We start from the raw sequence: 27,118 nt of genomic DNA, 5'->3' as shown, positions 1-27,118 counted from the left end.
TATTTTTGCAGTAAGTGGGGTGCAGGTGAGACCCCTGGTGGTATTTTAGGGGCCATTACTTATCAAGCAACTTCCTTCTGATAATCTACTAATATCTGTACCTTTCAAAAGAAAAGCACAATTACATCTCAATTACTATTAAACGTTATCCAACGTGTATCGGAAAATTACTTTGACCTTATGTAAAATGTGTTCATGTAACTTCATAAAATGTAATTATTCTGGATTCTTTTTACATTTAAAATTATAGAAACAGCGTCACGTCACATGTAATGCTTTTATTTTGTAAAAATACACCGGTTGTTTCCGAATGCTGCTCGTGGTTTTGACGGATGTTGACGTTAGATGACGTCATCATCATCATCATCATCATCATCATCATCATCATCATCATCATCATCATCATCATTTCTGCTGCAGAGTCTGAACAACCGGACCAAGAACATTTATCCTGGAACAGACCGGAAGAGGCCGGAACAGACCGGAAATACTTTTCGGTCCTGTTTCCGTTTAAAGCCACAAACGGTGAGTTTTTGCGGTAAAACTTTTTCACAGAAATAATTTACCGCAACGTTCTGTCTATAAACACTTAGATATTAACTTTATATTTATATTCTCTGCTTTGATTTATTAACTTTACATATTTAATGGTTTTTGTTTGTAACTTTTTTCATTTTACCTTTTTTAGACCTAATTATTTTATAACCTTTTTAAAAATATATATTATTTTAAGTAATTTTACCTATGTCTTCAGATGATGTGTTTATTAATAATAATAATAATAATAATAATAATAATATTGATAATTGTCCTAACAGAAATGTGCTATACACAAACATAAATGTAAATGTGGTTCTAGTGTTATTTTGTTGTGATATACCAGAATCCTCTTAAACTTTGATCATTCTCAACAACAACAAAAATGGATAGTTTTAAAAGTTACATTTAACTAATAATGTTTGGGGTAAAAAATCTATTGAAACAGAGACTTTTTTTTTTTGGTTTTTACTTTTACAAAATGAAAGTGTCTGTTATTTACAGAGCCTTGTGAAAGTATTCATCCCCTTTACTTTCAGTACAAAAGTTCAGTGAGGATCTCTGAATGATCCAACGTTGACCTAAACGACTAATGATGATAAACAGAATCCTCCTGTGTGTGATCAAGTCTCCGTATAAGCATCATGGTTTGGGCTGCTTTTCTTCAGCAGGGACAGGGAAGATGGTTAAAATTGATGGAAGATGGGTGGAGCCAAATACAGGACCATTCTGGAAGAAAACCTGATGGAGTCTGAAAAAGACCTGAGACTGGGACAATGATCCAAAACATGAAGCTACATCTACAATAGATACAGTGGTTCACAAATAAACATCTCCAGGTGTTAGAAGGACCAAGTCAAAGTCCAGACCTGAATCCAATCCAGAATCTGTGGAAACAACTGAAAACTGCTGTTCAAACACTGTCCATCCAACGTCACTGAGCTCCAGATGTTTTACAAGGAGGAATGGGGAAATATTAAAGTCTCTCAATGTGATAAACTGATAGAAACAAACCCCATGAGACTTACAGTAGTTATCACAGCATAAGGTGAAGCTACAAAGTATTAACTTAAGGTGATGAATAATTTTGCACGTCCAATTTTTCAGTTTTTTATTTGTTAAAAATGTTTGAAATATCCAATAAATTTCGTTTCACTTTGTGTCCCACTTGTTGTTGATTCTTCACAAAAAATTACAGTTTTATATCTTTATGTTTGAAGGATGAAATGTGGCAAAAGGTCAAAGTTCAAGGAGGACGAATACTTTCACAAGGCTCTGTATATGTATATATACAGTATATATAGTATTTTTCAATGTGTTTTCAAATCTCTGCACTTCAAAGGAATAGTTTAATGGTGATGTATATAAAGTTAACTGTATTTATAATAACTAACTCGACCTACAGTAAAATGCAGCTGCTGCCAGATGTGTGGAGAGAGGACTACTGGCTTCCTTCTGGAGTTACTTGGAGTGACATGGAGCGACTTTCAGACTCTGAGAGGCCACGCCCCCGGGACCTGTTCACAGCTCCGCCCCTCGCTCTGGGCTTTGTTGCCCTTCGTTACGTCTTTGAGAGGTACTAACGCAGCCTCACTGAGTTATAATACACGTGTATATGAATCTGATCCTCACATCTTAATAAACAAAACAGTCAATCCCACAACTTGTTTGATTAAAAGAACTTTTAAAGTTAAATGTGTATTATTGCATTTCATATTCAGACTCACGCTGAGCTTCCTGATTATGATCAAGTGTCAGAGAGAGAGAATAGTACCAGAGGTGTGTTCCATAAAGGAAGGTTAACAAACTCTGAGTTTATCCATAAACTCTGGGTCAATATACCCTCCATGGTAAACTCTGTGTATCTGATTCTATTACAGCTGGTATGAAGTGGATCAATCATTATAGTCAGTAGATGTTTTAATGTAGATCAACCTCTCAGTGTGTTTCACTAAATGATCTACATCTACAATGTTAGAAAGAAAACTACCGTTTAAACAATAAAAAAACAACATTAGTACAGAGAGTCGAAGTACACGTTTGAAAAGGAGGTGAGAAAAGCCAAACGTTTGTACTCAGAGAAGTTACAACATCAGTTCTCTGCAAATGACTCAGCTTCTGTCTGGAGAGGCTCAGGCAAATTACAAACTACAAGCCCAGAGCCCCTGCTGCTGCTAACGACCTCTGCCTGGCCAACAGTCTGAATGAGTTCTATTGTAGATTTGACAGACAATGGGACAGACCTGACTCCAACCCCCCTCACACCTCTGACCAGCCTCACTCCAACACCTTCACCCCCCACATCAAAGCTACAGTCTCACCACAGCTGCCTACAGAGGCTCTCTCCCCTATCTTCCCCCCCTCCTACAGAGACACCTTTCTCCATCAAAGAGAGAGATGTGAATAGACTTTTCAGGAGACAAAACCCCCGTAAGGCTTGTGGACTGGACTCTGTCTCTCCTTCCACCTTAAAGCACTGTGCTGATCAGCTGTCTCCAGTGTTCACAGACATTTTTAACACCTCACTGGAGACATGCACCGTACCAGCCTGTTTTAAGGCCTCCACCATCGTTCCTGTCCCTAAAAAGCTGAGGATCACAGGACTTAATGACTACAGACCCATCGCTCTGACATCTGTGGTCATGAAGTCCTTTGAACGCCTCATGCTCTCCCACATCAAGGACATCACCGACCCCCACCTGGACCCCCTGCAGTTTGCCTATAGATCCAACAGGTCAGTAGACGATGCTGTAAACCTGGCTCTCCACTTCATCCTCCAGCACCTGGACTCCCCAGGCTCCTACGCCAGGATCCTGTTTGTGGACTTCAGCTCTGCTTTTAATACAATAATCCCAGCTCTCCTTCAGGACAAGCTTTCCCAGCTGAACGTGCCAGACTCCACCTGCAGGTGGATCACAGACTTCCTGTCTGACAGGAAGCAGCACGTGAAGCTGGGAAAAACCATCTCTGCTCCCCGGACCATCAGCACTGGATCTCCTCAGGGCTGTGTTCTTTCTCCTCTGATCTTCTCCATGTACACCAACAGCTGCACCTCCTCTCACCAGTCGGTCAAACTCCTGAAGTTTGCAGACGACACGACCATCATCGTCTCATCGCTGATGGAGACGAGTCCGACTACAGGTGGAGACAGACCGGCTGGTGTCCTGGTGCAGCCAGAACAACCTGGAGCTCAATGCTTTAAAGACAGTGGAGATGATAGCAGACTTCAGGAAGAACCCAGCCCCCCTCACCCCCCTCACCCTGGGAGACTCTACAGTGAGCTCTGTAGAGTACTTCTGCTTCCTGGGGACCATCATCACTCAGGACCTCAAGTGGGAGCTGAACATCAGCTCCCTTATCAAAAAAGCTCAGCAGAGGATGTACTTTCTGCGGCAGCTGAAGAAGTTCAGTCTGCCAACAAAGATGATGGTGAACTTCTACAGCTCCATCATCCAGTCCATCCTCTGCTCCTCCATCACCATCTGGTACGCTGCAGCTACGGCCAAGGACAAGGCCAGACTGCAGCGTATCATCCACTCTGCAGAGAAGGTCATCGGCTGCAATCTGCCCTCCCTCCAGGACCTGAACCCCTCCAGGATTTTGAGGCGTGCAGGAAAGATTGTGGCCGACCCCTCCCACCCCGGTCATAAACTGTTTCAATCTCTCCCTTCTGGTAGGAGGTTTCGGTCCATCAGGACCAGAACCTCCAGACACAAAAACAGCTTCTTTCCCTCTGCCACCATCCACATGAACACACCCCAAGTCACCCACTGAACCCCCCCCCCCCACCCGATCACCACCTCCACCAGCTTGATATCTGCTGCACTGTATATATATATTTATATTTATCCTATTTATCCTTTATTCTCTATCTATCCTTTATTTATCCCTCATCCTTTATATTTATCATTATTATTATTATTATTGTTGCTGGGTTGTTCTTTGTTGTGTTGTTTTTATTTCTTTTATTTCTTTTTGTTGCTTGTTTTGTGCACCAACCACCAAGTCAAATTCCTTGTACTGTCCTCAAAACTGTACATGGCAAATAAAACATTTCTGATTCTGATTCTGATTCTGATGTGAACACGTCTGTGGTGTGTGATGTCACTAATGTGTTTCAGAGAAAAGTGTTAAGGTTTATTAAAGTGTTCAGGTGGGCGGAGCCAGGTAGAAACCCAGGGTTTCTTTGATAAAACCAGTCAGTGACCAGGTTTAGTTCATGGACAATGTTACCATGGTAACATACTCAGAGATAAACATACCTCATGTTTATGAATGAGATACTCAGAGTTTCATCATTTAAACCTGAACATACTCAGAGTTTGAACATAACCTGTTTTATAGAATAAACCTCTGGTGTCAGTGAAGAGAGAAGGAACAACAATCTGACTTTAATCATGTTTAAACAAGTTATTTTAATAGAATACAACATTAATAACCCTTTTACAAATGTGTGCACTCATACACTGATCAGCAGTGTTTAAAATAACGGTGTTTGTTTTTCAGTAACAGGGTAATCTCACTAACTAATTTTTATGCCGTTACAACGCCGTTATCGTTACTGAACGTTAAATGTGGTGCGTTACATGTATTGAATAAATAAAATGTTAATCTGAAAACATCCCTGGATTCTTACTCAGCTGTAGTGAGGAGGTGTGTTAAAAACACCATGAGAGATTATGATTGGCTAAGGCGACGTGCCAGCACACACACACACACACACACATTTTTAAGGTAACGATACAAACACTATTTTATATTAATTATGATAAAAACAAGAACGTACATGTGAAGTGTTCATTATATCCAGGAGTGAAGACTTTGTCCACATCTGTTGTAAACAACTATAATTTAATGAAACACCTCACAACGACACACATCTAAAAATATGAATTATTTGACATAAAGCAACTTTTTTTTTTTTTTAACAGTAATGCAAATATTTACTTTCCTTGGTAATAAATTACTTTTATTATAGAGTAATTTAGTTACTAACTCAGTTACTTTTTGGAACAAGTAGTGATTAATTATATTATTATTATTACTTTTTTAAAGTAACGTTACCAACACTGATGATCAGCCATTACATTAAATTAAATTACATTAAATTAAATTAAATTAAATTAAATTAAATTAAATTAAATGGTAAAAGGCTCCACTTTTAAACTAACAGGACGTAAAACAGTGTTTGTCAGTTTTATATGTTGATTGAATATTAAAGACACAAATGTATTACCCATAATATGACAAAAAAGATTATTTCTATAAAAACATTTTCAATCAAAGAAAAAATGCCTCCAAATGCAATTATTTGGGTCTCAAATATATAATTATATTTGAAAATTATTTTTCTTTGGAAAGTAAACACAAATCTACTTCCATAACTCTGTGTGTGTGTGTGTGTCCCAGGTTTGTGGCCCCTCCCATGGGTAGATGTCTAGGGGTGAATGACAGGGTGACAGTGGGTGCCCCCCCCCTCCCTAAAGCTGGAGTCCTTTTACACCCAGAGGAACCAACGGCCAACACACGTGAGACCTGAGCTCATTATTATTTTTCATACCATGAGCCTAATTAGGATTAGCATCAGTAACTAATCATTAATATTATTGACCTGCATCTAAACGCTCCAATATAAGAACTCCAATTCACACATGAACATTGTTTTTTCTGCCCTCCACCATATATACAGTAAAAATATAACTGAAGTGAACTTAAATGATTAATTATATATTTTTTGCACCTTAATAGTATTAGTTTTTATTGGATTTGAGGACTTTTTTCATTATCTTTTAATTAATTTATTTTTTATTCATCTAACAACCTAATAACCCTATTATTATTATTATTATTAATAATAAGGGCAGGTTTTTTCTGTTGCTGACACAAAATTAAATGAATCAATCGATCAATCAATCAATCGATCAGCAGACACAAATAACACTAATCATGTATTTTATTGAACTGCACAAAAAATACAAAAAAACCTTTGTAGGATTTGTTGATAAGAACAAATTCTGATGCCATGTGGGGTCGCCTGGAAATAAAATGGGGTCACCCCATATGTCTAGTAATATTTTAATTAATTAATACTGATTACATTTTAATTAAAACATTTTTTCATTTTTTTTATTTACAGTATCTGTTTTGCACAGTTAAAAAAAACACATTGCATGAATAGACAGACTTAAATCATTCTTATTCTTTTTATATTATATATACATATTTCTATACTTTCACTTTCTCAAATAGAAATCTAGTTAAAATAAAATACAATATAAAATATCTGAGCTGTTGTATGTTGTCACTTTGTGCACTAATCCTTACCACTCTGTATTTGTAACTGTATAACAAATATGATCAAAAACCAATTTTAGATATTAAAAGCCTGTGGGGTCACCAGAAATTTGTGATATTAAAATAGGGTCACGACCCAGAACAAGGTCGAGAACCACTGAAGTAGAACAGCTGTGAATTAGGCCCAACGTGCAGTAACAAAGTGTCCTACACAAAATATCTACTTATCACCAGGTCTTTGGTTCTGGTTTCAGAGTGAAATGATGAGCTTGATGGAGTCTAGCACTAAAACCCAGAGACAGATCCAGACCTGGTTCAGACTCCGTAGGAACCAGGATCGACCCAGTCAGACCACAAAGTTTGGGGAAGCTGCGTAAGTGATTTTTTTCCTCAGTGCAATAGTTTTTTACATTTTAAGTTTTTCTCCTAACGTCATTAAAATCTCAGAAAGTCATGGAAATATTTGAAGTCAGACATTTTTATCTTCCGTTTGTAGTTGGAGGTTTTTTTTCTACCTCTCAGCATTTGTAGGAGGTCTTTCCTGCTTGATTGATGTAAGTTTTGTTCATAAATGAGCAAATGTCTGAGCTTTTATACCTTTGAATGTGCAGAGGTTTTTCTAATCACTTCTTATGGCAGAGACGTTGGTTCTGGGATCACAGGGAATGCTGGAGAGAGTACCCAGTTCAGGTAAACAATATGAAATATCTTACATACTAATAATAATCTCTGTATAAATTAAAGTGAGTAGGAGAGGATAAAGAAGACACTTTATTCTTTATTTATTTCATGCAAAAAAAAAATATGTTGCAATTTGTTTTCAGGAAAAAAAATTGGTTTCTGGGATCAACATGCTTTGAATTTAATTATATTTAAACCATGATGATGACATCATGCAGGATCAGCATAACCCATTCAGACTGGTTTGATTATTTATTCTAAACCTACTAAATACAAGGAAATTGTTTTCTCACACAAGAAGTAGAGAAAGATTTTTATTTCCTTTGCTAATTTTCAATAAAACAAAAATGCAACTACAGCAGATATAGGCAACTGGCGGCCCAGGGGTCAATATGTGGCCCTTTTTCTTTGTGTAGCCCTGAAGCTAAACGCACAGAATAACAGAAAAAAATACAAACACCCACAAATTCACAAAATTACTCCAGAAAACGTACAAAATAGAAAAATACAGAAAATGTATATTCTATCTATAAAGCAAGGAATCTCTCTGTGTGTGTGTGTGTGTGTGTGTGTGTGTGTGTGTGCGTGTGCGTGTGCGTGTGCGTGTGCGTGCGTGCGTGCGTGCGTGTGTGTGCGTGCGTGTGTGTGTGTGTGTGTGTGTGTGTGTTCCTCAAGTATCTCTGAATCAGGCTCAGATTAACCTGAGACTTTCAACATGGCTGCTGCTTGGTTCAAAGGTGTGCAACGTTAGATTTGTTTGGACTGCAATGATATCTTTCATGAATCATTTCAAAAAATTGTCTTAAATGCAGCGTTGCAGAACAGCTCAATGTTGACAGGTAGTCATGGTAACTCAGCATAAGTTGAAATCTGTGTAGAATCTACAGGAGTGACTGCACAAAAGCCTTTTAAAAACCACTTCGGTGGCTCTAATGTCCTAAAAAAAACCTTGTAAATATTAACCAGCAGGTGTCCTCAGTGAGCAACGTTTGTAGCTAAGGTGAATAATAATAATAATTAAAAAAGTGTGTGTGTGTAATTCAGAATTTAATTTGCATTAGGAATTGAGTGTTTACAAGAAAAAACACAAAATGTCAAAGAAATAAAACTATTTCAAACACACAACAGAAATACGCAAGCATTTCCAAAACGACATCAAGAATAAACAAAAAGAACTCAAAAAAACACTTAATGAGGAAAATCAACAAAAAAAAAAAACACACAAACTCTGATTTGTTGTTTTTATTATTAAAGCTCAGATTATTCTAAATGATAACATGAATGATGATCATCTGATCTGATCTTTTTTTAAACAGTCACATGTTTGTGTCTCTCACTGTAATCAAAGCTACGCTATCAGAACGTTTTCCATCAGTTTCTAAACTGTCTTGATTTAATGGTTTGATTACTATCTATAAATATTTGAGCTGAATAAACCTGCAAAATGAGAAAAGTACTAAACGATACCAAAACATAGAAAATGAGAGAAAGCAGTACTATATTTGGGTTAGTACTAGTACTCAGTCCGTAGGGACATGGGTTGGGAACTGAAGGGTTGCTGGTTCAAGTCCTGGTGTGGACCAAAAACAAAAGTTGTTCTGGTAGCTGGAGAGGTGCCAGGGCACTTCTCCAGCACTGCCAAAGTGCACTTGAGCAAGGCATCGAACCTCAACACTGCTTCAAATTTACAATGAAGCAGTGTTGGGGTTTGGTGCCCCACTCTGACATCTCTCCATCAATGCATGTCCCTAAAATAACACAAATTTCCCTTCAGTGATTAATAAAGTATTTCAAATAAAAAAATCAAATACAAAACCAAAAACACAAAGTTTTGCTGCTTCTGTCTCGAAGATGTTGGAGTTTTTTATCACAAAGTCAATTCCGTATGAACAGAAAATGCCATTGATTAAAATACTAAAAGGTATTTTAAGTGTTTTAGCAAATATCCGTGTGTTGATCTATTTTTACCACTAATGTTGGATAAATTGTTGTTTCCTCTCCAGCCCATGGACAGCGCCCTCTACTGGTATTACATGCTGGAGTTGGGCTTTTATGGATCTCTCCTTCTACGGATTTCTGTGGATATCAAGAGGAAGGTTTGGACAAAGATTACACAACAAAACAGGAACTTTTATAAGTGAAAGTCACTCTTCACTGAGTTCTTATTTTATGCCTCATTCACATGGTTAATAAGTGCTTTGTTGTTTAAATTCTTCCTCTGACACATATACAGTAGGTTCACTTGCATGTGTTGTTTTTGTCAGGATTTCAAAGAGCAGGTGATCCATCATCTAGCCACCATCTTTCTGCTCAGCTTTTCCTACTGTGCCAATTACATTAGAATAGGTACGTTGGTCATGCTGCTCCACGACTCCTCGGACATCCTGCTAGAGGTAACCATTGAGATGATGAGGCTCTAGTGAACGTCATAAATGCCAGTTTCAAATATCCAGTATTCTGCTGTCCAAGAGCAAAACACATTCTGGCTAAATACTGACATCTCACCAACATAAAGGTTAAAGTAAAGATAGAAAAAAAATGATAAAATGCTTAAAAATGCAAAGGAATTTACGTCTTAAAGATGAATGTGTTTTCAAAGTATCACAAAATGAGTCCAAAAACATGTAAATCGACAGAAAAATACACAAAACAGCAAAAATAAACATTTACTCTGAGACACAAGACGACCACAAATAAACAACTGTAAAATACACACGACACTAAATATACACATAAATGACTCCAAAAACAGAAATACTCAAAATGATTCAAAATACACAGAAACAAAAATAAAACAAAATGTACTAAATGATAACAAAAATATACCAAGTTTCGGTTTCGGTACTGAAAAGAAAATCACACAAAACATCAAAACCCAGAAACACACACCAACAACAAAAATAGAGAAAACCACACAAGGATAAAAGAAGTACAATATGTATTGTGTTGAACAAAGATGTTATTATAAATGTAAAGAGGCGTAACCTATCAGTGGTATTGTTAGTATTGTGTGTGTGTGGGTGTGGTTACATGGAGTGTGTGAACAAGCTCTGGAAATGGGTCAACATCAAATTCCTTTAATAACAGCATAAAGAGCTTATTTGAGCTTTTTGGACCTTTTATGTATATTTTCCAAATGCTCGTCCTTCTTTTCTAGAACTTCTGCTTTTTTATGAAACGTGTTAAATTGAGTCTAAGCTCAGTAATAAAGTGAGTGGATTTAATGTTTTCATGTGGTTCTATGACACACACACTGTGAGCTGGAATTAAAAAGTTTAAACCTTTAAATAAGAAATATTGATTTCATCAGGCATTTGATTATGAAAACAAAAAAGAAAACATTGTTTACCTCTGAAATAAAACAATAAAGTGTTCATTTAGATTCATAAGGTATTTTAAATGAGCTTTATTTAAAGACAGTTTGTATCTGTATAAATCTAAAATGAACAGTAAACACCAACAAGAAACTAATAAAAGGATCTAAATACAGTAAATACAAGCAGTTCAAACACGTTAGTCTTTAGTCAAGATTCACAAATGTTTTCATTCAAAGGAGGATTTATTTTAACTCATCATTGACTCCATTACAAGAAGTTTTAGTGCTTAAAGAGTCAAATACTCACTATAATAGTGACTATTGTTCAGGTTTCTCATGAGTTTCTGCTGATTTATCATTTAAACAGAACTATTAAACACAATAAATCACTCTAACTATTATTAATGTATACAGAATAATGCTTTTAGGAGGAAGGGTTAGCACTAACCCTAACCCAACATAAACACTAATAGACATTTAACATTTACAATATCTGAAATACAGTATATTCTCTAAAAACAGGAAGTTTAATGACGGTGCCAATGTTAGACCAGAAGAATATTATATAATAATGTATACATTAGGCATAAAATACAGAATCTAAAACAGAAAAATAACTGAAGAAGATGATTCTATAGATGATAATACCTGACAGGGTTAAGCCTTTACAAACAGTTCATTTTCTTGTTCCTTTGCTATTAAAGTTTACTGCATTCTCTCATTGTTATTAATAAACTACTACAGTGCCCGTCGGAAATATGTATTCATATAGTGGGAGGAGCTTAAGTCGAGTTGTCAATTATGTCCAAATGAGTATGTGTTTGAAGGTTGTATGTACATAGAGGTGTAAATACTGTACTCTGTAGTGTTATAAAGGCTTTATTTGTGGGTGTAAAATAGTGTGTGTGATTTATCTGGTTTATTTCTATAAGACATGAACATAATAAATGATAAATAAAGTTTGCACCAATGCTGCAGTTTAGGTATAAAACTGTTTATTTAGCATTTAACATTTCTTAGTGTAGGGGTGATTATTGTGTGTGTGTGTGTGTGTGGTGTGTGTGTGTGTGTGTGCGTGTGTGTGTGTGTGTGTGTGAGCTGTATGCCATTTTGAATGATTGGCAAAATAAACATTATATTCCATATTGACAGGTGGACAGTGGAGGGGGGGGGGGGGGTACACGCACACACACACACACACACACACACACACACACACCGAGCCTGTAGACTCGTGAAGAAGTCGGTGCTGAGCCGCTTCGCTCCAATCGTTGCCGTTAGCTCATAGGTTTTCACGTTTGTGCACAGATCAGTGAAATACTTCATATCAGCACTCATGTAATGTATCTTGTCCAATCAGATTACTTGGTCAGAACTTACCTGGAGCTGCCACAATAATCCACTTTTATTGATTTACAGTCTGCAAAAATGTTCAACTATGGCAGTGCCTGGAAGAGAACCCGTGACCTGCTGTTTGTAGCGTTTGCTCTGGTCTTTCTTCTGACACGATTGGTCATTTTCCCAAACAAGTAAGAGACATTTATCTTTTTAATCTTATTAATCTGCCAACAAAACCTCTTCAGAATTACTTAGAACACTGGTTCTCAACCTGTTCAGCCCTTTAGTGACCTCCAAAATAAAAGTCCCAGAGAGCAGGGACCCTCCAAAATAAAGGTCCCAGAGAGCAGGGACCCTCCAAAATAAAGGTCCCAGAGAGCAGGGACCCTCCAAAATAAAGGTCCCAGAGAGCAGGGACCCTCCAAAATAAAGGTCCCAGAGAGCGGGGACCCTCCAAAATAAAGGTCCCAGAGAGCAGGGACCCTCCAAAATAAAGGTCCCAGAGAGCGGGGACCCTCCAAAATAAAGGTCCCAGAGAGCGGGGACCCTCCAAAATAAAGGTTCCATAGAGCGGGGACCCTCCAAAATAAAGGTCCCATAGAGCGGGGACCCTCCAAAATAAAGGTCCCAGAGAGCGGGGACCCTCCAAAATAAAGGTCCCAGAGAGCGGGGACCCTCCAAAATAAAGGTTCCATAGAGCAGGGACCCTCCAAAATAAAGGTCCCATAGAGCAGGGACCCTCCAAAATAAAGGTCCCAGAGAGCAGGGACCCTCCAAAATAAAGGTCCCAGAGAGCGGGGACCCTCCAAAATAAAGGTCCCATAGAGCAGGGACCCTCCAAAATAAAGGTCCCATAGAGCAGGGACCCCCACTGTATCTGAAGGTGGTTGAACACAGACATGAACATTGAAGAACAGTCATGTGGAGACAGGACCATCTATAAGGGGGAATAAAGGAGAGATTTTTGGGGTCCATCCATAAAGTCAGTAAAATGATGGTCTATTGTTCTATGAATCTGTGATAACCACATTTATTTATTCATCTGAATAATATCCACTGTTAATGTAATTTAAAAAATAGGAGTAATTAGTTTAAACTGGCAAATAATGGTCATGACAAATCATGAATGTGGTTAAATTGGCAAAAATAATCATGAAATATGGTTAAAAGAGGTAAAAAATGACAATAATTGTCAATATATGTGACATTAGGTGTTAAAGTAGTAGAAATGGTTTATAAGTGCTGAACATGTCTGGAAAGTGGAAAAAATGTGTAGAAAAGTCATTAAAATGTGATGTAGAAGTGTCAGAAATGGGAGAAATGTAGCAAAAATTCATTAAAAGCAAAAATATGGCAAGAAAAAGTGATGAAAATATGTTAAAATGTGGTGAGTTTGGTGGAGTAGCACAAAAAAAATGGGCTGAAATTGTTAAAAAAAATATTATTTTCTTAAATGCATCTGGTGACCCCCTCCCACTGTCTCGTAACCCCAAATGGGATCCTGACCCCAAGGTTGAGAAGCCCTGACTTAGAACAAACTGATGAGTGTTGGTTGTTCACAGCATCCTTCACACCACCCTGGTTTTATCCATGGAGGTGTTTCGACCTTTCCCTGGTTACTACTTCTTTAATGTCCTTCTGATGGTGCTCCAAGCTCTTCACATCTTCTGGGCAGCGCTGATCATACGCATGATCTATAAGTTCCTCAAAGGCAAGGTGAGAACCAGCCATGATGCTAAACATAGTCTTGAGTCGTTTATTTTTTTTTTTTAAATGAAAATATTTTTTAGCAAAAAACTAAGTCTTTGTTAGTGCAGCCACTTCTCCTTATGCCTCAAAATGAAAGACTTTTAAACTTATATTATAAACATACATGTATTATATTGTTGTGCTGCATGGGGGGGTCGTTCAGGGGCCAAATACAGACCAATTTGTTCTTAAGTGGGCCACAGACCTTAGGTTGGTGAAAAAGAGCCACTTCAACATGAATGTCTCTGTTTGCTCTTCAGTTATAAATGATATATAAAGTATATACGAGACTGACCTTAAACTTAAATTCACTTACTTTTCCTTGATATTATGAACAATTATTTCATTATAGTCGAATAATTGAAGGAAATTTGAAGGATTTTGGAGAAAAAAAAAAGTTTTTTTTCCATCAGTTTGTGAATAAAAAAGTGAAGTAATCATGGAGAAATGTGTATATTTGTATCTATGTGTATTTTGGAAGGACTGAGATATCTATAACTCATTTATTTTTCTGTCATTTTTACTTTGTCCTGCAAAAATTGATATTCAACTGGCGGCCCAAGGGCCACATGTGGCCCTCATTCTAATTTTTAGCGGCCCTCAAAGCAAATCCACAAAAAATATAATTCAAGAAGTTGGAATAAATACGAAACCCAACATAATACACAAAATACAGAAAATGACTAAAAACGACAAACACAAACAAAATGAACCCAAAAACACACAAATCAACAAAATGCAGTAAATGACAGAAAAATAAAAACTGAAAACTTCAAAAGCACAAAGACAAAAAAAACTAAAAGTGTTTTTTCCCCTGTATTAATGCTCTGATTGGTCATTATTCTAAATGCTAACATGAATATTGATGTTCATGTGGCCCCTGCTATGATAGAGTTACCCATCCCTGCTCTCAAGGGCCAGATTTGGCCCCCAAGCCTTGGGTTTGACACACGTGTGTTATGACATCTCTTCCTATTATTACTGGTATTTTTTAAACATAAACAGGCCATAAGTCACTTAAATAAATATTGTTTCTGTTAATTTGCCTCAATCCAGAGCTTTTTTTTGTTGTCAAATAGTGACAAAATAAACATTTGATTTTTTGTACAACATAATATGAAATGACTTGTGAAATTTGAAATTGTGCTTCTGCTTCAGCTGGAAAAAGATGAACGCAGTGATGAGGAGAGTGAAGTGGAAGGAGACGAGGAGAACGAAGGAGAAGAAAGAAGTTATTATTGGGAGACGAGTAAAGACTCTTTAAACTCTAAAATTTCACTGTTGACCTCCAGCTGCGTCCTCACTAACCTGACCAATCACAGAGCGTCTCACCCTAACCACGTGTAAAGCCCAGTCAAGATGACTTTTTTATTCATTTGTTTTTTCCTCTTCATTTAGTCACTGAAAAAACCTTATATTTTTATTTTGCACCGACCTCTGTATGACGACGCTTTGGTGTTCGACCTTGAGGAGACAGTGGATCTAACTGAACATGTAGGGGCGAGGAATTATATATAGATATTCTAACAATACCTAGAAACTCATGTTTCAACTTTCATCCATGCAGTAAAAAATATGGGTTAGGGTTAGGTATAAAATATGAATCAAACAGAAATAATGATGTAAATATGATTACGCCAAAAATCAGAGACAAACATGAAAAACGGCAAAAATTTATTTGACAATAATGACAAAGCAATGACAAAAATATGACTACATAAAAAATGGTAATATAGAATATATTTTTATAGGTGAAGCAACAGTGAGTCCTTCAAAACTAGTGAAATTGTTATAAATACACAAACAGAGGTAAGGCACAAAAAAATGGAAAATTTGGGTCATTTTTTTAAAAATCTTTTTGTGATAACACTATAGTAAGTTTTTAAAAACAACAAAATGGAGAAAAGGCTGTAAAAGGCACAAAACATGAAAATATAACTGCATGAAAAATCAGAGGTAAGGCAGAAAAAAAACCCATATGTGTGTTTGTTAGATCTGGAAGAAACATTTATTTTGTACTTATTAGAAAAATGAGTAAAGAAAGTAAAACCCACCTAAAGCAATCCATTTGGTTATTGCTCATATATACTGTATATATTATGATATAATATACACAGTATATATTTTGTATATATCACTATCACCATAGGCTGATAGAACATTAGAAATAAATACTCCCACAGAATTACAAGAATTGGCTTTAATTAAAGTCTAACATTTGTGAAATGTGATGCGTTTAAATAAACAGTTTAGCAAAAATCTTTATTAGGTATTATGTTCATATATATACTCATTAAAGGTGCAGTCTGCAACTCTTATAAAAGTAACTTTTTGTCATATTTACTAAAGCTGTCACTATATAAGAACAGCTTTACATCAAACTAGTAGTTTGTGTGAAAAAAACAGGCTCACTGAGCCCCGCCCCCTGCTGCTTCTGCAGCCTTTGGCAGATTGCCAGAATGCATCACGACCGAGCAAAAAGAACCAATCAGAGCCAGGATTGTGTTTGATGAACTGTCTGACAGCTGTTGCTCACAGGCCCCGCCCCTTTCCCGGAGCTAGAATGCCGTCTTTTTTACAGTGTATGGTCTGGAGGAGTAGAAGATGGAATTGGTGACTTTTTTGCTTGAAATGTAATTACTGCTGCTTGATTTACATTATGTTTTTTTTTGTAATTGTTACACTAGAACTCTGTGGTGCATGTGTTCATGTGTGTGCAGCAGCCTTTGTGTGGGCTGCTGTAAGTGACACTGTGTTGTTGCTGCTGCTGCTGCTGTAGTGTGTGCACATAGAGAGAGAAGTGCTGCAGTAATGTGCTTTTAACAGAACATTTTATATCACTGTGATGTTGCTGTCAGACTAACGTTAGCTTGTTAGCTCCTCTGAGGGAGGGACTTTGGAAAGTTTGGAGGCAGGGCAAGAGAGCAGCGGGGAAGGAGGGGGAGAGAGTTGCGGACTGCACCTTTAAATGAGTAATAATTTTAATGTCAGAGATTTTGAATGTGACAACAAATCAGATTAAAATTAAAAATTTCTCAAAAAAAAAAAACCAATGGATTTTTATGTTCCCTAATAAAATATTGAAGGTTAAGTGAATATTTTGAATTTTCCCTGCATGTCTGACATTGAAAAGATAGAATGGAAACTTTATTCATAAAATATTTATCCAACACTCATAAATACACCTACATCATGAAAATGTTAATGTAACCACCAATATCTGTGAAAAGTTAAATATTATCATGTAATGCATTTGTTCATTGGACATAAAAAATATTTTGATTATATTTATACAAATTTAAATAAAATACCTGTCACTTTATATGGTCTGTTTTATTTTGTATTTGTGCTGTAATCACTATGATGCTGATCCAGGTATTATAACTAATCACATTATTGAGGATGACTGACGGGGATGATAAGATGACGATAACTCCTGAACCCTTTCATATACACATCCACTTTGTCTTCATAAACTGAAGAAGGAAAAGGGAATTTGAAAAAAGGAATTTGGAGTTTTTTTAATAGAAAATTCAAAGGTAAGTGTCTTTTGCACATTGTGGTTTCTAGTGTAGATATTAATGTGTATCAAACTACTTTCTGCAGCCTTTTTATTCTTACAGTTGTAATTCATTGTCCTATAATTGCCCAGAAACAGTTATATCACAGTTTTAGTGTTAACACATATTTAGCTGCCCTTATTTATGCCTGTCTAAAATGCAGAAGAGATATTTTGTTGGTTTTCCTAATGTAAACGCTCAATTTTTCCAATTTCAAACAGTTTTCTTTCAGTCATATTTTATATTGCTCACAATATCACAAGAAAAATGAAAGTCGTGATATTTAAACACTAGTTGGCTATTATTTGAGAGTCAACAGGCCATTATTTCATAAATACTTGCTTGTATTTATTTGCAGTGATCAAGAAAGATAAATAATTAATGTTCACCATCTATAGATAATAATGACTTGGAAAGGAAGTGTTATTACAAATGTGTCAATGAGAAGTGTTTTCAGCTGCGTGTTATATTTGAGGTAATCTTATTTTAATCTGATCAGTGCAGCTCAGTGTGCTTCACAGTTAGTGTGACACACACACAGTTATTAAAAATATACTTTCATACACATGCAACTAAAACAAGCTTCAGGACAAAACTGATGGAACCTTGGTTTTTTATTTTAATAAATCTGTTTATGCAACAATATGATGAAAAAAACCAAACCATTTAAAATAAAATTTTACAGAAAAATTAAAGCCAGTAATTTTATTAAATATAATGAAATAGGTTAACTGTGACATCATAAAAGATATAAGAAAATATTTCTTAAAAAAAACAAACATATTAACTGAATTATAACGTCAGTGTTGTCTGACAGCTCTTTTATTTTGTATTATCGTTATTTTTCTTGCTTATTGTAATGTTTTCTATGCTGTGGTCAGAGGACTTAACATTCTTTTTCTTTCTGCTCCTTTTCATTCAAGATTTGGGAACATTTGGATTCATATAAAATATTTTTTTAATAAATTCATTAATTAAAAATGTCAAATAATAAAACTTCTCTGCATCACAAAATATTTAGATAGCTTCAAAATAATCACGTATGAGACATTTTCTGGTTGAATGAACAAAAGTGTGTGTGTTTCAGGATGTGTAGCTGTGGTGAGGAGGAGCTGGAGCTGGCTGCCAATCACACAGGTCAGACTTCTGTGATTTATTAGTTTATTAGTAGTTTTAAACGTCTGGTTAATGAGTAAATATACAGTCAACTTTAAATAAATGCTGTGTTTGGCTGCAGGTCCTAAAGGTGTAATAAATGACTGGCGAAGGTTTAAACTGGACAGTGAGGACCAGAATGTTCCTCAAAACAAGAAGGAACTGATCAGACAGATGTCCCACCCTCGAGATGATGACAGACTCAGAAAGGTAAACACACAGGAAACCAAATTAGATCATAGTTTTGTGTAATTTATATGAATCTTTTGGGATTGTTTTTGAGAAATTAGTAGAAGCAAAAAAAAAAACTACATTTAATAAAACCTGAGCAACTCTCAGGCACAAAGAGAACATGCAAAAGGCTTAGGAACAGAATCAAACCTCTTTAGACTTTTATTTAGTTTTGCTCTGGTGCCATCTAGTGGAGGCTAGTGGAACATTATAAATACACTATGTCAGGCATCAACAATATCCAAGCAATAAGTGACAGATATATCAGTCCCTGAAGGATCTTCTATTTAAAAAAAAAAAAAATCTTGAATTTGTGAATAATTTTGTGTAATTTATAGGAATGTTTTTGGATTATGGGAATTTTTTTATTTTATTTAGAAAAATAGTTTGAGGGTAAAATGTCATAACTTGTGGATAATTTATTGATTGCGTTAGAATTTTGCATTTTTTCAATAGTGACTAAAAATGACTGCAATCATCATGCAATATTTAGCATGTGAGCCCCTGCAAATATTGAGTTTTATTTACATGAAGTTTGACATGTGCTTTACCTTGTATCTTGTTGATTGTAGATGAGCGTCCAGGAATATGAGATGATTCAGGAGGAGGATGAACGTTACCTGAAGCATTACAGGAAGCAGTGCATGCAGGAGATGCACCAGCGTCTGAGCTTTGGCCCCAGGTTTGACTCAGTCCACGAGCTTCAGAGCGGAGAAGATTTCCTGGAAGTGATAGAACAGGAGCATCGTCTCACTCTTGTGATTGTTCACATCTACCAGCACGGGGTCAAAGGTTAAATCCTATAGCTCTGAAGCAACAATGCAAACATGATGTAACAGTATTCTGATCTCTAGTTTCTACTTCATCATCAGGTTGTGAGCAGCTGAATTCATGTCTGGATTGTCTGGCTTTGGAGTTTCCTGGTGTTAAATTTTGTCGTATTGATGCAGTGGCGTCGGGCGCTGCTGAGCGCTTTTCCCCTGAGGTTAGTAAGCTATTCAATATATTATAGAGACGCTGAGTCATGATACAATAGCAGATAATAACGATATGATGCAATATTTTTGGAAATCAAAATGAATAAATAAAGTGCAGCAAAAAAACACACTATTAATTGACTTTACTGAGTGTAACCAGCATCAGGGCGGGGCCAGACAGAAAGTTAAGCTAATATAAGTTAAACCTCAAAATGAGGAAAAGGACAATAAGGTGAACTAAACATGGTTCTGTAATGAATGTGTACAATCATAATCTTTATTTACAAGTATTAATATAAAAATACGTTATTGTTTTTAATTGCTTTTTAAAACCACAACACAAACACTGGTTTTTACTCAAACAATGAAGGAGTTATAAAACCAAATAATTAACAACAAATTAAAATAAACTGTTAAAAAAAAAACAAAAATAAACTCTAAACTAGAGAGAATAACAGCAGCTATTTTCATGCAACAATGAGATATTTTATGGTGGTCGGCCAGAAAACAGTTCTTGTCATTGTTCAGATAGAGATGACTCAGCATTTCTCACGGTACACATGTTAAGTGTCCTGCACAGTGTTCACATCTGTCTGTTTCCCATTACCACAATATGTAATTCAAACATTTCATTAGTTTACTTTAAAAATACAAAAGACTTTGCTGCTTGATAATATGTAAAATGCATGAAATGCAATAAAATGACAATTGACTGATGTAAAGTCACATGACCTCATAGACCTGCTGTATTAAATCTGATTCACCATTTTTAACACGTTTTACTAAGATTATGAAATATAAACTAATATCACACTGCATCAACCCAATAACTCTTCCTATTGGTGTTTCAGTAAAAATGTTAATGTTTTTCTTACCATTACTGCCCCATGGTGGATTATCCTTGTATTGCATCTGTTCTGACCCTCAAGGTCGTCTCTTAAACGGGGGTCAACATTAACGTTTGTCATAATAAAAACAGACACTCCAATAAAAGAAAAAGTACTTACATCCCTGCCACTCAAAACCAAATCAAAAGGTGTTCACGTGTGGTCATTATCTTAATTAAGGCCCACAATGAGGGACATGCAGCAATGGTGCATTCAAGGACACTAGGAAATGTGCAACTCACCTCACTACACTGAGTATGACTTTTTCAACTTTATGATATAAATATAATATATAAAATGTAGGGATGTAACGATTCACTCAACTCCCGATACGATTCTCTCACGATTTATTTTACAAAATGGGACTGTAGACAAATTAGAAATAGAAATTAGAAAATACTGTATTATTTTCCTTTTATTTTTCATTGTCAAAAGAATCCCTTGATAAACAATTCAAAACAATGCAATTTAACTAAAAATAAATCTTGAATGAAATAAATAAAGGAATAATACAAATGAAAATGAAGCCTATTAATTTAAATTCTGGTTCTATATTAAACAATGCAAAACTGCATAATAGTTATTTTTCTTTTAAAACTGCAACTGAAAATGTATTTTGTGCCTTAACAATTGGACTTTAAAAAAAAAAAAACCGTGATTGCACTGATTTACGTCATATTTGTTTGGACCAGCAGAGGGCGCTGGTAACACAGTGGTCGGTTGGCATGCAGATATTCTAGCAGTGAAGAAGAGATGCTATGCTAGCAGACAGAGCTAATAGAAAAACGTGACTTTTACAGATATTCAAGTAATATTAGATATTATTTCAGTGCTAAAGGGGCAATAAATCATTTATTAACATATTTAAGAGTAGAAGGCAGCCAGAAAGAAAGTATTAGCAGACTCCGCCCGCCGCCTACACTTGTACTTTTTAAAAAAAGTACTGCGATTCAATTTTCAGAAAAATGATATCAACCGTGATACCTATGAATAGATTTTTAACTGCCTTACGATTAATCGTTACATCTCTAATAAAATGTAAAAATTATAACAAAATGTAAAGACGAAAAACAAAATATAACAATCTGGTGTATCATGTTGATTTGTTTTTGTTTCATCTCAAACTTTATTAAATTACAAAAACTATGTTGGGCAGGGTAGAAGCTTTTTTTATTATAAGCTACTGATTAGAGTTAAAATGTTTACTAGCATGATTTAATCCTTAGAATTCTGCCACATCTTACACAATATCACTGAAAGATTGTGTGAAATATCTATAAAAAATATATCAAAAAAATGGTCAAAATAAGAATTTTTTAGAGCAGGGGCATCAAACTCATTTTAGTTCAGGGGCCAAATACAGACCTGTTTGATCTCTAGTGGGCCACAGAAATAATGCAGGAAAATGAGTAATTTAAACATTATTGTGCCCTAGTTTACACCTTTACATATACAAACAATACTAGACATGTAAGATATAAAAAATATATAACAGAAAAAACATTAAAAGCAGAAATACGTTATAAAAAATACAGAAACAAAGTTAATAATTTACTTAGAGAAAAAAAAAGGGAATATTATGAAAAACAATTAAAAGAGATTAAAAACAAAAACAAAAAATTGTGGGAAATAATAAATAACATAACCATGCGCAAATGCAAAGAAAAAAATGCAGACCATTTTATAATAAACAATGTAAAAGAATACAATAAAAACATAATAGCACAAGAACTCAACAGTTTTTTCATAAATACTGGAAAAGACACAGAGAAAGGAATAAATAAACACCCAACACTTAAATGGAACCATTTTGACAATGAGAAGAAAGACATTGATAAGTATCTTGTACTTGAAGAAGTAACAGAAGCAGAGGTGGACAGAATAATCACTACCAGTACCTCAAAAAAATCCAGAGACGTTAATAATCTAACTATGAGTCTAATAAAAACCATAACAGCTGAAATAACCCCGCCACTAACACATATAAGTAATCTATCATTTAAGAATGGTGTTTTCACAGAAAAAATGAAAATTGCAAAAATCAGACCGATTTACAAGGGTGGAGAAAAATGTAATTTCACTAATTATCGACCTATAGCAATGTTACCACAATTATCAAAAATTCTGGAAAAACTGTTCATGAACAGACTCGACAAATTTATAGAAGACAATAATATACTACATGAAGGACAATATGGATTTAGAAAAGGACGTTCAACAGCAATGGCTATAATTGACATCACGGAGAATATTAGAGAAGCATTAGAAAAAAAACTATTTGTATTTGGAATTTTTCTGGACCTAAAAAAAGCCTTTGACACAATTAATCATGATATTCTAGAAGAAAAACTTCAAAATTACGGAATAAAGCACAACGCCTTAAAATGGATTAAAAGCTATATGACAAATAGGAGACAATATGTTGACTTTGAAGAACACATATCAAAATGCCAAACCATACAATGTGGTGTTCCTCAGGGTTCAATTTTAGGGCCAAAACTGTTCATTTTATACATAAACGACATTTTCAAAGTCACAAACTGCCTCAAACTAACGTTGTTTGCAGACGATACAACATCCTATGCTCAGGTAAAGACATTAAAACTTTAATAGAGTCAACAAATGAAGAATTATCAAAAATTCAAACATGGTTAGATGTAAATAAACTAGCCCTAAACGTCAGTAAAACAAAATAATAGGAGAAATAAGACTGAAACTAAACATGGAAATAATAGAAGAAGTTAAAGAATATAGAGCACTAGGAGTGTGGATGGACGACAAGCTGACCTGGAAAAAACATATACAAATAGTTAAAAACAAAGTGGCCAAAAGCAGTTACATCCTATGGAAGCTTCAACAAATCCTACAAACCAAATCACTTAAAACAATCTATTCTTCACTCATAGCATCGCACTTAAATTACTGCTCCGAAATATGGGGAAATAACTACAAAACGTATCTTGAACCATTATTTAAACAACAAAAAAAAGCTATAAGAATTTTACATAAAGCACCACACAACACACACACAAACGAATTATTTGAGAAGGCAAAATACCTAAAACTGCAAGAAATAATACACTACAACACACAAATACATGCATTTAGGGCTTCATCTAAAAAACTACCACATCAAATACAAAAACGTTTCACATACAATCAAAATCCCTATGAATTCAGACATAATAATGTGTTTAGACCAAACAGGATCAAATCAAACGTTGGCAAACATAGTACTGTGTATAGAGCCATGAACCTCTGGAACAGCCTTGACAAAGAGACACAACAGTCAGATAATCTGAAACAATTTAAGGAGAAAACGAGGAGGACATTTTTACACACATACAGATCTCAAGTCAACTCTCCATTGAACTCTACAGCAACGACATGGAACTCATCAACTGGTCATTGAGCACCATTGACAAAATCTTCTCAACGAGGCAATTGCTTCAGCACGAAATACCGTGTCCAAAGGACACATACCCAAGTGGATATGTCGTGGACGCACGAAGGAGAAGCCAGATGCTCCGTCTCTCCCAGCTGAAAGTGGAAGATGTGGAGGACATCTATCTGCTAGGAGTCATGATCTTTGGCCTGCTGATGATGGGGGTATGTGTCTGTGCATGTGCCTTTCTGATGGATCGTAAGCTGAGGCGACTCTCAGAGGATACGAAGGTTCTCAGAGAGAAGAAGAACTTCACGTTTGGAGAGTTGGAGGAACGTAAACAACGACTGGAAAAGAAAGCTCGTGGAAATACGGGGGAAAGAGACTGTGATGAGGAGTAACAACAGGAACAATGACTGCAGACGAGAACACATCACAAAAAAAAAAAAAAAAAAAAAAAAAAAGGGAAGAAACGAGGTTGGATGTAAAATTATCTGTGTTCAAATTAGGGGACGGATCTAGATAAGCATAATGCTTTTTTCCGTCGCCCTTTCCGGCATGGAAAAAGACAAAAAAACAAAAAAAAAAAAAAAAAAAAAAACAATGATGTGATTTTGCTCTGAATGTCAAATGAATTTCTGTGAATGCAACCATGTCGGAAATGAACTGAATAAATAAATAAAAATAAAATAAAAGATACGACAATATTTAACCAATAAGTGAAAGATATCAGTCAGGATATTTTTCACTTTTAATTTCCTAGATTTTTTGACCAATTTCTATTTTATTAAGCAAAGTATTACGTAATAATTTGAGGAAAATGTAAGGATTTTGTATAATTTTTTCAAACAGTTTAACATAAAAAATGACTGCAATCATGCACTATCACCGGAAAACTGATCATCTACACAATGATTCATGTTTTTTCTGTACTTTTTACTTTCTCCTGCGGGCCGAATTGGATGCTCCAAAGGGTCGGATTTGGCACCCCGGGCCATGAGTTTGACACGTGCTTTAGAGAAATCAAAACTTATTTTGAAACTAAAATAAGGGTAAAACATAGATGCATTTTTATCAAAAGACAATTAATTAATCAGAATCAAAATGAACACAGGTTTTTACATTTTGCTGCTTCAACATACCGGATATTAAACTTCTGGGACTGAACTTCTGTTTTTTCTTTTGTTTGTTGCTCTCCTGTCCAGGTTCTTCCTGCCCTTTTGGTCTATAAAGCAGGCGAGAGTTGCTGGGGAACTTCTTGGATATCACCAAACACTTCCAAGAGAATTTCTTTGCACCAGATGTGGAGGCGTTCCTCAATGAATACGGCCTGCTTCCTGAGAAGGTGTTGACAGCGTGCGGAGAAGATGAGGATGAAGGAGGAGATCTGGAGTAGAAGGAAAAAAGTGAGAGGGAACAGGAGGGAGTGCTATATGAGAGGAGTTTATGTTACGCGTACACAAGCAGCTAATGACGCACGCATTGACATCTGCATATTCAGTGCATTTGTTGAGCAGTTACTGTAGGTGTAAACTGTTTGCTCACTAATAAAGTTTGTTCTTATCATGTGATTTGTGTTTGTTTCTGCATTTGTAATCATGAATACTCCATCAAATGTTAATCCAACTTAAATAGCAACAAGAAAACAACAACAAATGAACACTGAAACAGAAAAATGTTATGTGCAGTAGGTTAAGAACAAAGTAGCGAAATAATGAAAAGACAATTTATTTGCTGAAGTCAATGACACAAAAGATTTAAAAGGTTTGAATCCCTGGATAAGATTTTCCAATATGGGTCAGGTTTATTGGTTATGGGTGTCAATGAAACCCCTGAACAGTCCTCAGTTTAGAATAGAGAATCAAAGGCAGGGCACTCGTTTCACCATATCAGGTACATTCATCAAGTAGTTTTATGGATATGTATCAGTACGGAGTGCGTGCTGTGTGTGTAGTATATCCTGAGCTAAGTAGTAGGTGGACTAATTGCAGTCGGCCACCGCTGTCTGATTGACAAGCCCTGGAGAAAAACTATAGGTAAAATGGAATGAGTATGGAATGTGAGTGTGTAATCTGTAAAGTGTGATGGCGTTAGGGTTCTAGGGGAAAAAACGAGAGGGGTCCAGCTGCAGAACCTCCATGCCCCGGTCCTCCATGCCCTGCTCCAGAAGCTAATCCTCCATACATGGGCACCTGCGCAGCAGCTTTTCACCTGAAGGTGGCAGTAATGCAACATTTTGGGTGCCAACTGCCGTCAACAACCAAAGAAGAAGAAGCTACTCTTCTTCTATTGTTAGATGAGACAGTAGTTTCTCAGAACATGGTAGGTAAAGAGTTTTGTTTATGTTAAATTAACAATAAAATTATTAATCCTCAACGTTTGCAGAGTTCAGACGAGAGTGGTCCAGCTGCAGATTATTACTATTAGTTTCTTCAGATGATCTGTCGATGTAAAATACAATAACAATCACAGCACAAAGCATTTATTTTAAATGAGGCCGAGCTAATGTGGGCTATTTGTCTTTAAAATAGGTAAAATTTTAAAGCGAGGGTTAGGTAAAGATTTTATGGGTCTTGATGATTCCTCGGATGTTTCCAGTTTGGAAGAGGGAATCAAAGGCAAGGCACTGGCCGTTGCATGCTACTCGTATCCCACCAAACCGTGTACTCTCTTCAGAAATCATGTGAAGATGGATCAGTAGAGTGAGTGTAAAGGAGACAGAATAAGGTATAAGGAATGTAGCACATGGAAGCCCAGCAGTAGGCGAACTAGAGGCCGTCAGCCACCACTTTGTCTACTTGACACGGCCCAGAAAAGTAAATGTGAAGGCAACGAGATGATGTGGAACTGTAAAGGTTATAATAACCGGGATAGCAAGTGGGGGCATGTCTGTGCCTTGTAGTAAAGTGGATCCAGGTCTCGGTATCGAGGATGTTGTCCGTAAGACAGAGGCGGTTAGGGTTAGGGTTAGGATCAAGATTATGGGCAAGGTGTAAAAACCAGGGTGG

At 36.0% G+C, this 27,118-nt stretch overlaps 1 protein-coding gene and 1 pseudogene across 1 annotated transcript; both read left to right on the top strand.

Annotated features, from left to right (window-relative positions):
* The first annotated feature begins 425 nt into the window (after positions 1 to 425).
* Positions 426 to 15,262, top strand: LOC114459819 (ceramide synthase 2-like; annotated as a pseudogene).
* A 3,301-nt stretch (positions 15,263 to 18,563) lies between these two features.
* LOC114459827 (phosducin-like) lies at positions 18,564 to 25,511 on the top strand. The gene is given in 6 exon segments (XM_028441977.1): positions 18,564 to 18,612; positions 18,713 to 18,840; positions 19,434 to 19,653; positions 19,734 to 19,846; positions 25,316 to 25,348; positions 25,351 to 25,511. Coding segments are annotated over 6 exon segments (699 nt in total). The 3' UTR covers positions 25,507 to 25,511.
* The last annotated feature ends 1,607 nt before the right edge of the window (positions 25,512 to 27,118 follow it).

Source organism: Gouania willdenowi, unplaced genomic scaffold (assembly GCF_900634775.1).
Source record: "Gouania willdenowi unplaced genomic scaffold, fGouWil2.1 scaffold_354_arrow_ctg1, whole genome shotgun sequence".
Taxonomy (NCBI): Eukaryota; Metazoa; Chordata; class Actinopteri; order Blenniiformes; family Gobiesocidae; genus Gouania; species Gouania willdenowi.
Note: the sequence above shows the minus strand (reverse complement) of the source record. Positions and strands in the feature narration are given on the sequence as shown.